A 12745-nucleotide genomic window follows, 5' to 3' on the forward strand; every position below is an offset into this window, starting at 1 on the left:
TGTATGGTTTGTGAACCAATGTCACCCCAATATATTCAATTAAAAAACAATTATATTAAAGAACACTTTAGGGCCCTGGCCGGTTGGCTCAGTGGTAGATCGTCGGCCTGGCGTGCAGAGGTCCCGGGTTCGATTCCCGGCCAGGGCACACAGGAGAAGCGCCCATCTGCTTCTCCACCCCTCCCCCTCTCCTTCCTCTCTGTCTCTCTCTTCCCCTCCCGCAGCCGAGGCTCCATTGGAGCAAAGATGGCCCGGGCGCTGGGGATGGCTCCTTGGCCTCTGCCCCAGGTGCTAGAGTGGCTCTGGTTGCAACAGAGCGATGCCCCGGAGGGGCAGAGCATCGCCCCCTGGTGGGCAGAGCATCGCCCCCTGGTGGGCGTGCCGGGTGGATCCCAGTCGGGCGCATGCCGGAGTCTGTCTGACTGTCTCTTCTCATTTCCAGCTTCAGAAAAATAAATTAAAAAAAAAAAAAAGAACACTTTGAAATGTAATTAAATTTGTTTATTGAAGTGATATAAATAGTGAGTAATACAGACTGTTTTCAGCATAATGTGTCACACATTTCTTCTGGTAATAGACGATAGATAGATGTGCTGAAGAAACACAATAATAGAATGATCTAGAACAATAAATTTTATTACTAAGAATCTCCCCAGAGATCAGCAAACTCAACTTCATTAACAGATGAGAAAACTGAGCACTAGAGAGGCTGGCATTCTCTACTCTACAAATTTTTAGGGCATCATCATGGGTCAGGCACTTATTTGGTGTTGGGCATATAAAAGTAAACAGAACACAGTACGGTTCTGAAGGAGCTCCTAGCCAAGCTAGCATGACAGTGTCCAGTCTGCAGGAAACAACACACAGCCTACATAAGTACTTAAAACAGCATGCATAAGCTGCAGTGTGCACGCAGTCCAGGCTCTGGAGATATTCTCAGTGCTTGTGTGAGCTGACCTAAGAAGGATGATAAGAAGTCAGGTAGACAAAGAGGCTGAGAGACAGTACCCCAGGAAGGCCAAGGCGAGGGAAAGCATAGTGCATTTCGTTAACGTGGAATTTTGGAGACAATAATCTTCCAACTCCCAGTTCAGTGGTATTTTTTAGAATACTACCTGTCTCTCTCTGTAGGTCTCCTGATGAGGATGTGATGATTCAGCACAAGTATCAATACTCTTGCATAGAAAAAAGGAAGCATACAGTGAGAGGCTCATGCTCACCCAAAAATAGATATGAAGATTTTAAAACTCTCCTGTTTAAAATGTCTCTTTAGAGGAATAATTACTTTGTATTATAATCTTTCATTTCCTTTCAAAGTAAAGTATTTATATCAATTGGCTCATGCAGTAGACTCTTAAGTCTGAAAGGGATTTTATGGGATCACTTTTTTAGTGGCCTAGGGAGAATAGGGGAGAATAGGGTGAAGGCAGGGGAGCAGTCACTTCTTGGTGGAGGCAATAAGAACTTAAAAATTAATAATAATTCATATCCCGGATGAGCCCCCACAAAAAAAAAGAGAAAAAAATTAATAAGCTGACCAAAATTGTTCTCTTTTTTTATTATCACCATGTGCCAGGAATCTGGTGATTCTCAGTAATGTCAGTAAGGGTGCAGTCTTCCCTGCCATGGCCAGCTGCTCCCGCTGACCCTCGGCCCGTCGTCAGCCTCGGTGTATGCCTGAACACAGAGGTACAGCACCCAGACAGGCCACACAGAGCCCCCCGTTCATCTCTACCTTTCATGTTACCAATTGTCTCCATCTTAGTCCCTCTCGCAAACAGCTTGAGTAGCCCACATCATTCATATGTACAAAAAAAAAAAAAAAAGAAAAACAACAACAAAAACACATCAGTGTCAATCTTCAAAGAAGATTCTCATCTCTCAAGTCTTAAATTTGTTTTGAGCGAGGGCAGCCAGTGTCTAATGTCGGACGCTGTCACTCCTGTGTCCCCAGGCTTACCAGGCACAATCCTCACTCATCCTTTCCAGCTGGGCCGTCTGGCACGTGCTGGGCGGTATAAACACCGAGGGGTCTTTAATGCCCATCTGTATGTCGAAAAACCGTGTGGACAATATCACACTATAGTTTTTGGTGAAGGTTTCCTGGATAGGATAACAATCCTTGACTGTATAAAGGCCAATCCATGTTTCATCTATAAGAGAAAGGGACGTGACTTTTTAATATAGAAGACCGGCAGAATCCTTATCTTTTATTGTGGTAAATTATAAATAAAATTTCCCATTTTAACCTTTAAGTACAATTCAGTGGCATTAAGTACATTCACATTATTGTGCAACCATCACCACCATCCTCTCCAGAACTTTTCATCTTCCCAAATGAAACTCTGTGCCCATTAAATGTTAACTCCCAAGTCTCCCTTCCTCCTACCTCCTGACTTCTCCATTCCCCCTTTCCTTAGCCCCTGGCCACCACCATTTTCTTTCTGTCTCTATGAACTTGACTATTCACTACATCATATCAATGGAACTATACAGTATTTGTCCTTTTGTGGCTTATTTCACTTAGCATAATGTCCTCAAGGCTCATCCATGTTTTAGCATGTGGCAGAATGTCCTTCTTTTTGAAAGCTAATATTCCGTTATATGAACACACCACATTTTGTTTACCCATTCATCTGCTGATGGAGGCTTAGGTGTTTCTACCTTCTGACAATTATGAGTAATTCTGCTATAAACATGAATTTTCAAATGTCTGAGTCCTTGTTTTCAATTCTTTTGGGTATATGATCAGAAGTGGAATTGCTGGATCATATAGTAATTCTTTTTTTTTTTTTTAATTTTTTTTTATTTATTCATTTTAGAGAGGAGAGGGAGAGACAGAGAGAGAAAGAGAGAGAGGAGAGACAGAGAGAGAGAGGAGGGGGGGAGGAGCTGGAAGCATCAACTCCCATATGTGCCTTGACCAGGCAAGCCCAGGGTTTTGAACCGGCGACCTCAGCATTTCCAGGTCGACGCTTTATCCACTGCGCCACCACAGGTCAGGCTCATATAGTAATTCTATATTTATTTTTTGTTGAATTGTCATACTGTTTCCCACAGCACAAAGGCCTGCATTTCTGACAGTCTTGGGGTAGGTGCATTAGCAGCAGAGCAGAGAAGAGCTTCACATTTATGCATAAAAGCAGACACTAAAAATAATGGCAGTAAGTTTGGTCACTGTGACCTTAGGAAGTGATGTGAGGAAAGAAAAAGGAGACATCCAACTCTAATGCATGCCTTAGCAGACACTTTCCATGACATTGGTCTAGGCAGATGGGGTAGAGGGATCATCAAATGTCAGAATCAAAGCTAAGTCCATAACGGGTAATGTGACAGAAAGGTACATACAGATAGTGCTAGAAGGCTGAGGTGTTTGACACATGATTCTGGTGTTACACAACTAGCAGAATACACATGAGAACTTTAATGGGGATTAGACAATTTGATCACACTTATAAATTTCCCTAACAACTACTTTCCTTAATGGACTTAAACACTTTTTCCCATAATGCTGTCTGCAACCCATCCTTATATTTCTGAACCCTTACACGATCTAGCTGACTTTCTGTCAGACCACTCCTGGACGGTGATCTGCTCCTGTGGCCCCCCTATGGAGTACTGGTCTTCAAAGGTAGAGTTCTGAGGAATGTCAAGAGGGTCCCAGGGGTCTGTCAGGGTGATCTTGGAGCACTGCTTGGTTACTTGTTCAATCTGAAACATCACTCTATCTTTGTAGAGCAAAATATATTCAAATAATCTGAAAGACAGAGTAAAAGACAATAGTTTAGGACATTAAGTGACAATCATCATAGTGTTTATCAGCACAAAAGCCAAAAGTCTTTAATATAAATTACTCTTAAAATAAAAAATAAGTTAGTTCTGTTTGTAGTAATCATTTACTTATTTATAAACATCAGACATACAAATAATCTGAATATAAAATAATTAAATTTTATAGCTCAAAACTGAATATTCACCAGACAATTACTTATCAAGTACCATATGCCAGACTCCGTGTTTAGGATACAAACATGTGGAAGACCTGACCCCAGATTAACAGATATTTGTGACCTATCTTTTAGCCACATGGACACGGGAGGATCTGACCATTGGGTTGGTTGAGTTCTCCTTAGAGCACTAAGTCAAGGAATTATGCACACTGAATGCAGAACAAGACCCACTGAGGTGGGCCAGGCACCTCAGTCCCACTGTCTTGACTGTCAGTCATGAGTGAAAGGCTTTGGTGAGGAGACACAGCCTCGCTGAGAATGGGTGGCCCTCGCATACTGAGAGGAGGTGGAGACGAGCAAGGACAAAAGCTGAGGGGACCCCAAGTGAATGCTTCCCATGAAGCTTGTCTGCATGCTCTCTGCCTCACCTCTTATGCCTACGAGGTTGTGCTGGAAGTCAGCGGACCAACGCACGATCACCTTACACACTGTGTTGTCAACCATCCTGTGTCGTTCTTAAAAATAGCAATCTTGAGCAAAGCCCATTGAGTTTCTTTTTTTTAAATAAAGTTTTTATTTTCAATTACAGTTGACAAACAATATTATATTGGTTTCAGGTGTACACCCCAGTAATTAGACATTATATAACTTACAAAGTGATCACCCTGATAAATCTAGTACCCATTTGACACTATACATAGTTATTAGAATATTATTCATTATATTCCCTATGCTGTATTTTAGCTCATATGACTATTCTGTAACTACCAATTTGTACTTCTTAATCCCTTCACCTTCTTCACCCAACTCTCCAAACCCCTCCCCTCTGGCCACCATTAAATTGTTCTCTGTATCTATGAATCAGTTTCTGTCCTTATTGTTTGATTTACTTTTTAGATTCCACATATAAGTGAAATCATGTGCCCATGAGTTTCTGTGTTGGACTATCAATCCAATACTCAGGCCATGCTGCTGGTGGAGCAGATGGAAGTTGCAGCCCCAACCTCATAAAGTGAAATTCTCAGCACTTGAGGGTAAAAGAGCCCAGAAAAGTGGCATTTCATAAGCCAATAAGGACAGTTTACACAAATGACCCATGGGGTGTGAGCCTCATCACTCCACAGCCTCCACAAAGGACTCTTGTTCACAATCCCAAGTCTGAGCTTAAAAAATATTTTCTTCAGGAAAAAGTACTATAAATGATCACTATCTCTATGGTTAAAATAGCATTACTGTTAGAATTATGTTGTTGGTATCTACGAGCTAGTGGAGAAATATACACATGACCTCATTATATATATTTAGACACGTCTATCCTGCTCAGTCCAGAGAATATTTGAAATGGCTTGCAGTGGTAAAACTCACGCACAGACTTTCAGAAATGCAAGTGAACGCAGACAGACGAGGAAGTCCTCCTTTTATGTCATATTGCTCAAGAATGGAGTCAACCTTTTATAATACACATGAGAGTCCACATCAAACCATAAGCCCTTTGGAGAAGTTTGGGGTTAGATTGTCACTGTTTTTTCATTAGGTCCCTGGAACATTAGGGTCTAAACATTCACAGAAGGAATAAAAAAACCAACATTGACTTTAGCGCATAGTCCATTCATAAACAAGGGGATTTTTGTGCATATGCAAATCCTGTTCTATGGGCCTTTTAATGACAGAAGCCCCCCCCCCCATAAAACACTTGTACTAATTGCCCTCACGGTGGTCTTCATTAATCTTCTCTTTGCCATCAGAGTCACCCTCTTGTACTTTCCCAAGTTCAAGGTGTTCAGCCTAGAGAGTCATTCCTAACTTTTGATAAGACTTCAGTGTGTGCTTCTCAAAGTACCTTGATTGTCCCCTGGAAGACATGCAGCCATGTACAGGGGAGGGATGCCTTCTTGAGAACAGCCCGCAGACCTTAAACCCACAATAACTGGGCCTGGCAGCCATGTTCACATATACGACTTAGTCACTCAGCAGAGCTTTCTGAACCAAAGATGGATATCTGACATAGGCAGGACTATCAGCTTTGCTCCCTCTGACATGTGGAATTGTGACACAAGTTCTGCCAGTTTGTCACTTCATGTGGCTGGATACATTATATATAAACACAGAAGTCATGGGAATCTCTTTTCCAATGTGTGAACTGAATAAGAGCAAAGAATGAAGCAGAAAGCAAGCTGGGATAGCAACAGCTGCTCAGTTCCTAGATGCATTTCTCTCTGAGCCCCAGCGCCTGGAGAGTCCTCTGCAAAGTTATGATCCCTTTCCTTTGTCCTAGTAAGTGTTTCTTTTTCTGCTTGGACTTTTTGCATGACTCATACCCAGGACTCATTTCTAATAGAGTTGAGGACTCCACTATTCCATCTAGAACCTCGGGTAACAGCTGCCAGCACAGCTGTGCTGGGAGAGGCACAGCATGGCCAGCTGCAGACCAAGGGTCGTGAACACTTGGGCACTCACCTGCCAGGGAAGGGAAGAAGACAGCAGGGAAGAAATGACCAACCTCACTGTTTTCTCAAGGCCGGCTCTGCCTGTACCAAAAAGTACAATTTCATTTAAAAATGAGAATTCTAGACTTGAAACAATCATTGCAAAATGTTAACATTTGTTAATTCTGGGTGGTCTGAACACAGGTGTTTGTTATGTGTTCTTTGTTCTTTACTGTTTTCAAAAAAACTTTTAAATGAATACATAGTCTGATATTGAGTGATCTATGTTGACAGTACCTTAAGTTAAACAGAAAATATTCATTTAATGAGAAACAAAACAGAATTGTAATAATTTTCTTTTCAAAATATCTTGTGCACATAAATGTGAGTACTGCTCTGTGAGAAATTTCAGAGATTTTCATGGTGCTGTTGTGGCTTTTATGATTATGTGAACACATGCAGGGTTAAGTTGTTAGGTTCTCCAATGCAAATAGGATACAGGGCCTGGGATCCGACAGAGCCAGAAGGTCAAAACGCAGAGGTCAGCCAGGGTTGAAATGAGTCGTCGGCTGGGGATGCTGTATGGGTAATAACTGTAGACCCGAAGGACTGACCAACTTCAACAGAAACTGGATTCTGGGAGGCAAGATCAAAGCCTGGCTCTGAAGCGAAGTTGTCACACACTGTACCCTCCAGGGTGCAGTCAAGAGAGGTGAGGGCTGGAATGGATGTGGAGGTCAAGGCAGCAGGCCAGCCCTGGGTCAACAACAGCATCAAACTCCTCCTTGCTGGCCAGACACCAAGTAAACAAGGTTCCAGGAGGCCCCACCACTGAGTCTCAGCTGTGAGCAAGGTCAGGCTCTGCAGGTCTGGCCAACAGTCAGCAGGCCAAGCTCGCCAACGCAACCTCAGCCCACAGGAGGTGATCAGAGCTCCATTTTTTGCCACTCACCTCCAGGACAATGAATTTTTATTGCTTTTGACAAAATCCTCAGGCTACATGAACAATTTCTATTTTTTTTCATGAAAATCTATTTTCCTAAATATTAGGCTTTACTGCCTCCATGTTTTCTAAAACAATAAAAACCTGCAATACTTTATATTTAAAAATAGGTCTCTGATTTTTGCAAAATTAATTCATGTTTAATGTAAAGAAATAAAACAATATAGAAATGGAAAAGAATATTTAAAATTGTCCAGAAACTCTTACAGAAATAACTCTCAAAACACGTTGTTCTTTTTTAATTTAATTTTTAATTGTGGTAAAATACGCACATTTACCATCTTAACCATTTTTATGTATATAATTTAGTAGTACTATGTCCATTTACATTGTTAGGTAATCATCTCCAGAAAAGAAATTCTATACCCATTAAACAATTCCCTGTTCCGCACCCCGCCCAGCGGGGTGGTAGCTGGTGGTAACTGCCAGCAACCACCATTCTACTTTCTGTCTCCATCATTCTGACTACTCTAGGGATCTCATGTAAGTGAAGTCATACAGTGATTGTTCTTTTGTGACATGTTTATTTCACTTAGCATAGTACCCTCAGGGCCCATCCATGTTTTAGCATGTCAGAATGCCTTCCTTTGTAAGACTCAGTAATATTCCATTAAAAGTATATAGCACAATTTATTTATCCGTGCATCCATGGATGGACACTGAGTTGTTTCAAACTTTTGACTAATTTGAAGAATGCTGCTATGAATATGGGTGTGAAAATATTTTGACTGCTCAATGAGTACTATGCACATTTACAAAAATTAGTGAATATTATTCATTTGTTTTCTAACCTGCATTTTAATTCAACAATTTGTTCTTGATATACTTCCAAATCAAATAAGAGTTTTTTGGAATCATTTTTGTTTAATTTGTTATGAAATATTCTAAACAGGCAGAAGAGTTAAAGGGTCAGCACAATGATCACCTTAATATTTATCACACAGACTCATCAGTTGTTACGTTTGTCATGTTTGTTATATTCTAAATATTTCTTTAAAAGAGGACTTTCTGCCTTGTGACCACAATACCACTATTACACTTAAGAAATTAAAATTAGCCTGACCTGTGGTGGCGCAGTGGATAAAGCATCGACCTGGAAATGCTGAGGTCGCCGGTTCGAAACCCCGGGCTTGCTTGGTCAAGGCACATATGGGAGTTGATGCTTCCAGCTCCTCCCCCTTTCTCTCTCTCCCTCTCTCTCTCCTCTCTAAAAATTAATAAATAAAATTTAAAAAAAAAAGAAATTAAAATTAATTTCCTAATACCAGCTAATATTGGATCCATATTCAATTATCTCCCACAATATACTTAAAAGTAGGTTGTTAAATCAGAATTTTATCACTATTCAAGCACTATATTTCTTTGTTACATCTTTTTTAAAAATCTAGAACTCTACTATCCTTTTTCTTTTTTTTTTTTTACTTTTAAACTTGCATGGAGAACCCATGTTTGTAGATATTCCACATTCAAGCTTTGATAGTTTCTTCATGGTATCATTTAATGAAACTAGACATGAGATCTGAAGACTTAATTAAATGTGCAGTAAAGAGTTTTAGAAAAAACGTGTCATTGGTAAGTCTGTGTACTTTGTGTTTCTCACATAAGACAGGAGATGTCTCACCTCACTATTAATGCTACCAACTTTGATCACCAAGGTAGGTGCTTACTCCAGGTGTCTCTGTCATAAAGGCGCTTCCTTTGGCAATTACCAAATAATCACTGGGTGATACATTGTGATGTATGGGCTATTTTGTTACCTTATAACTCTTACCTAATGGTTTTAGGTAAAAGCACTTTGTGAATTAATTATTTCACTAGAATTGACATAATAATACTATGGCATAACTAATGATATCTATTTATCTATCCATCTATCTATGAGTATCACTTTGCACTCTTGGGTTTTTAATTTATTCAATGTAAAACAAACAAAATAATTGTCCCTTGTGATACCCAAATTGTCCAAAGTTCTGTCAGTGGGAGTTTCTACCAAATAGTATTTGTGACTTTTAAGAACACCCACTAGTCTTTGAGTATTTTCTGCTTTTCTGTGACACAAGGTGACCCGGGCTCACATTGGACTTTCCTTGCACCAAATCTGAAATCAGCCATTTTTTTAAAGAATCCTGGAACTTAGTGGGAAACAACTTAGAAACTACTATCAGGGCAGTAGATGTGCTCATTGTCATTGGGATGTTATTGTTTTGAGGACATTTCAGTGGTCAGAGTTTCCTACATTAAAAAAAATAATCATAAATTCATAGTAATATTTCTAATTTAAATTCAACATTATAGGTTTCCCTTATTTTTGTTTTTAAATTTATATCTCTTTTCTCTTAAATTAAAAATCATACTTCCTAAAACATTAGAAAATTTAATTATTTGCTTTATGCTATAATAATTATGAAATAACTTCAAAACCATTATTAAAAATATAGAACTACTGAATGAAGTTTAAGATTTCATTGTAGCACTTTTTCCTTAGATTATAATTCACTACGAATTAGAGTCACATTACTTATGATAAAAATTCACATGAAATAGCCTATTTCCTGTATGCTCTTGTTTCTAGATTGATATACTGCTAGGTTTATTTGTTTCAGTTTGTTCTCAATTTGGGGACTTAATACTTTTCCTCTTTGATTTATTGTATTATTTGAATATATAAAAGTTTTCATGTTTCAATATGATATAGAAAGGCATACTAAGGAAAACCTCACTCCAATCCCTCTGCGCCCCTCATGCTCCTAAGGATAGCACTTTTCACTGGCTTCATGTCTTTTGACAAGAAAAATAAGCAAATAAAGGTATGCATTCTTATTTCCCTCTTTTCTTTACAGAAAAGGTAGCATACTACATATAGACTTCTCTGCACCTTGTTTTTCCCCTATTAGAATAAGGGCTGGCCTTATTCTTCATAGCAGTAGAACAGTCTATTGTATGTAAGGACCCTTGTTTACTATGTTGTTTCACCTCCTATAATATTGCCCCAAAAGCCACAATGAATAACCATGTGTTGTTATGGAAATGCATGTTTAGTGTAAATTACTAGATTTGAAGTTACTATGTCAAGAAGTATTTTGTTAAATATTATTGGATATCTGTCCATTGGGTTGTACATTTTGCATTCCTATCAGCAACACACAAAAGTGCCTTTTTTTTATAGTCTTGCAAAGAGAATATGTTGTTAGACTTGAACTTGGGCCAATCTGATAAGTAAGAATTGTTTTCTTTCAGGTGTTCTTTTAAGAACTTTTTTTCTTACCATAAATGTAAAATGTAAAGCTCGAGCAGTTTTACAAAATGACCACCTGGGAGGCACCTCAGAGCCTCTGTCAGCAGTGTGGCTCCAAGCCGCCTTCACCTATCATAGTGCCTTCAGCATTTCTTCATATGCTTAAGGACCATTTGACCATCCTTTACTGAGACATGACTGTTCATTTCTCTGCATATGATGTTTTTGGTTTTCTTCCTAATTTCTTTAAATCATTAACTAGCCTTTTGTATCTGATATAGTTGCAGATATTTTTTCTCTGCCATTTGTTTGTTGACTTTCTTTAACATTTTCTTTTTATAATGAAAAAGACTTTGCACTTTTGTCAAATCCCCTTTATTGCTTCTGAATTTTGTCATATTTAGAAAAACATTCTCTGCTCCCAGGTTATAAAGTAATTCACTCATGTATTCTATAATCTTCATATGGTTTTATTTTGTTAACATTTAGGTCTTCAAACAGTTTGGGGTTTATTATGTATGGTGTGAAATATGGGTGAGATTTTATCTTTTCCTAATTATTCTAACACTATTAATTTAAAAGTCTATCTTTTTCCCAGAGATTTAAGATGCTACTTTACCCTATACCAGTGGTTCTCAAAGTGTACGCCAGGGCACACTGGTGCACCCTAGAAGATTTCCAGGTGTGCCCTATGGTATTCCGGAGAAATATGTACCTGCTGGGGACCAAAAAACCAACAGAGTTTTTGGAGTTTAGATTTTTGGGGACAGAGGTGTGGGGAATTGACTATAAGCTGACAGTTTGCCCAACCTCCCACCTCACTTGCCTGATTGGGTTGCAAAAAACTGTTAAGCTGTGGTGCTGGATTGTTTATCCCACCCCCTATGTTCTCCGGAAAGACTGGAGGCAAGTTTCTTCTATCCTTTGTTTGGTGTAAAGTTAAAATGATATGTATGGTGGGGGTTTTCTGCTCTTGGTAAAATTCTTGGGTTGCCTTGGAAACATGATCAGAGATCATTGATTTGCTAATGGCCTCACTTGACCCTATAAATAAAGCAAGATGTGGTTTTGGGGCTCACTTTGTTCTTGCCAGCAGCAATTACAGGGCCTTCTCAACCCCGTATTTTCTTAATTCTGCATATTTTCTTAATTCCACACAGTTCCCACTCAGGATGTGGAATTACTAGCTGTGCTGGTTCACAGCATGTGCCCAGATATAAAAATGAAAATAGTTACTCTATTATACTATTTCATTATGGAAATACTGTTCTTTTTGTTAACACATCATTATTATATTTATTATTAACACATCATTATATTATTTATGTTTCTCATAAACACAAGAATGAAAAAAACTTAACACATTTGCACCAGGACCTGCCGAATTTACTAAATTTTACTAAGAATATATATATATATATATATATATATATATATATATATATATATATATATATATATATATATATATATATAAAAAGATAACCTTTTTGGACACATGCAGCCCCATGTTTATTGCAGCATTGTTCACAGTGGCCAGGACATGGAAACAACCAAAAAGCCCATCAGTAGATGACTGGATAAAGAAGATGTGGCACATATACACTATGGAATACTACTCAACCGTAAGAAATGATGACATCGGATCATTTACAGCAAAATGGTGGGATCTTGATAACATTATACGAAGTGAAATAAGTAAATCAGAAAAAACAGGAACTGCATTATTCCATACGTAGGTGGGACATAAAAGTGAGACTAAGAAACACTGATAAGAGTGTGGTGGTTACGGGGGGGAGGGGGGACAGGGAGAGGGAAAGGGGAGGGGGAGGGGCACAAAGAAAACTATCGATAGATAGAAGGTGACAGAGGACAATCTGACTTTGGGTGATGGGTATGCAACATAATTGAACGACAAGATAACCTGGACTTGTTATCTTTGAATATATGTATCCTGATTTATTGATGTTGCCCCATTAAAAAAATAAAATTATTAAAAAAAAAAAAGATAACTGTTTTGTCTTTTTTTATTTTTTAACCCTTCTTTTTTACAAATTCTAAGCATAACTCAAAAAAGTAACATTAAAATGTTTTTTAATGTCAGAATAAATTTAATTTTGTTGTATTTATT

General features: G+C 38.6%; 1 protein-coding gene across 3 annotated transcripts in view; it reads right to left on the reverse strand.

Moving 5' to 3' along the window:
• Nucleotides 1-515: 515 nt before the first annotated feature.
• EPDR1 (ependymin related 1) overlaps nt 516-12745 on the reverse strand; it is a 44323-nt gene continuing 32093 nt past the window's right edge. Inside the window, exons 2-4 of one of the 3 annotated variants that reach the window (XM_066343526.1) lie at nt 3549-3757; nt 1961-2153; nt 516-957 (exon numbers count right to left, since the gene is read on the reverse strand). In XM_066343526.1, the coding sequence (XP_066199623.1) occupies nt 828-957; nt 1961-2153; nt 3549-3757 (532 nt within the window). In that variant the 3' untranslated portion in view covers nt 516-827. Of the gene's footprint in view, nt 1176-1960; nt 2154-3548; nt 3758-6407; nt 6479-12745 lie in introns of those variants that run through there. The other 2 variants (XM_066343528.1, XR_010746259.1) reach the window with 2 other exon arrangements.

Source organism: Saccopteryx leptura, chromosome 6 (assembly GCF_036850995.1).
Source record: "Saccopteryx leptura isolate mSacLep1 chromosome 6, mSacLep1_pri_phased_curated, whole genome shotgun sequence".
NCBI classification, from domain to species: Eukaryota; Metazoa; Chordata; class Mammalia; order Chiroptera; family Emballonuridae; genus Saccopteryx; species Saccopteryx leptura.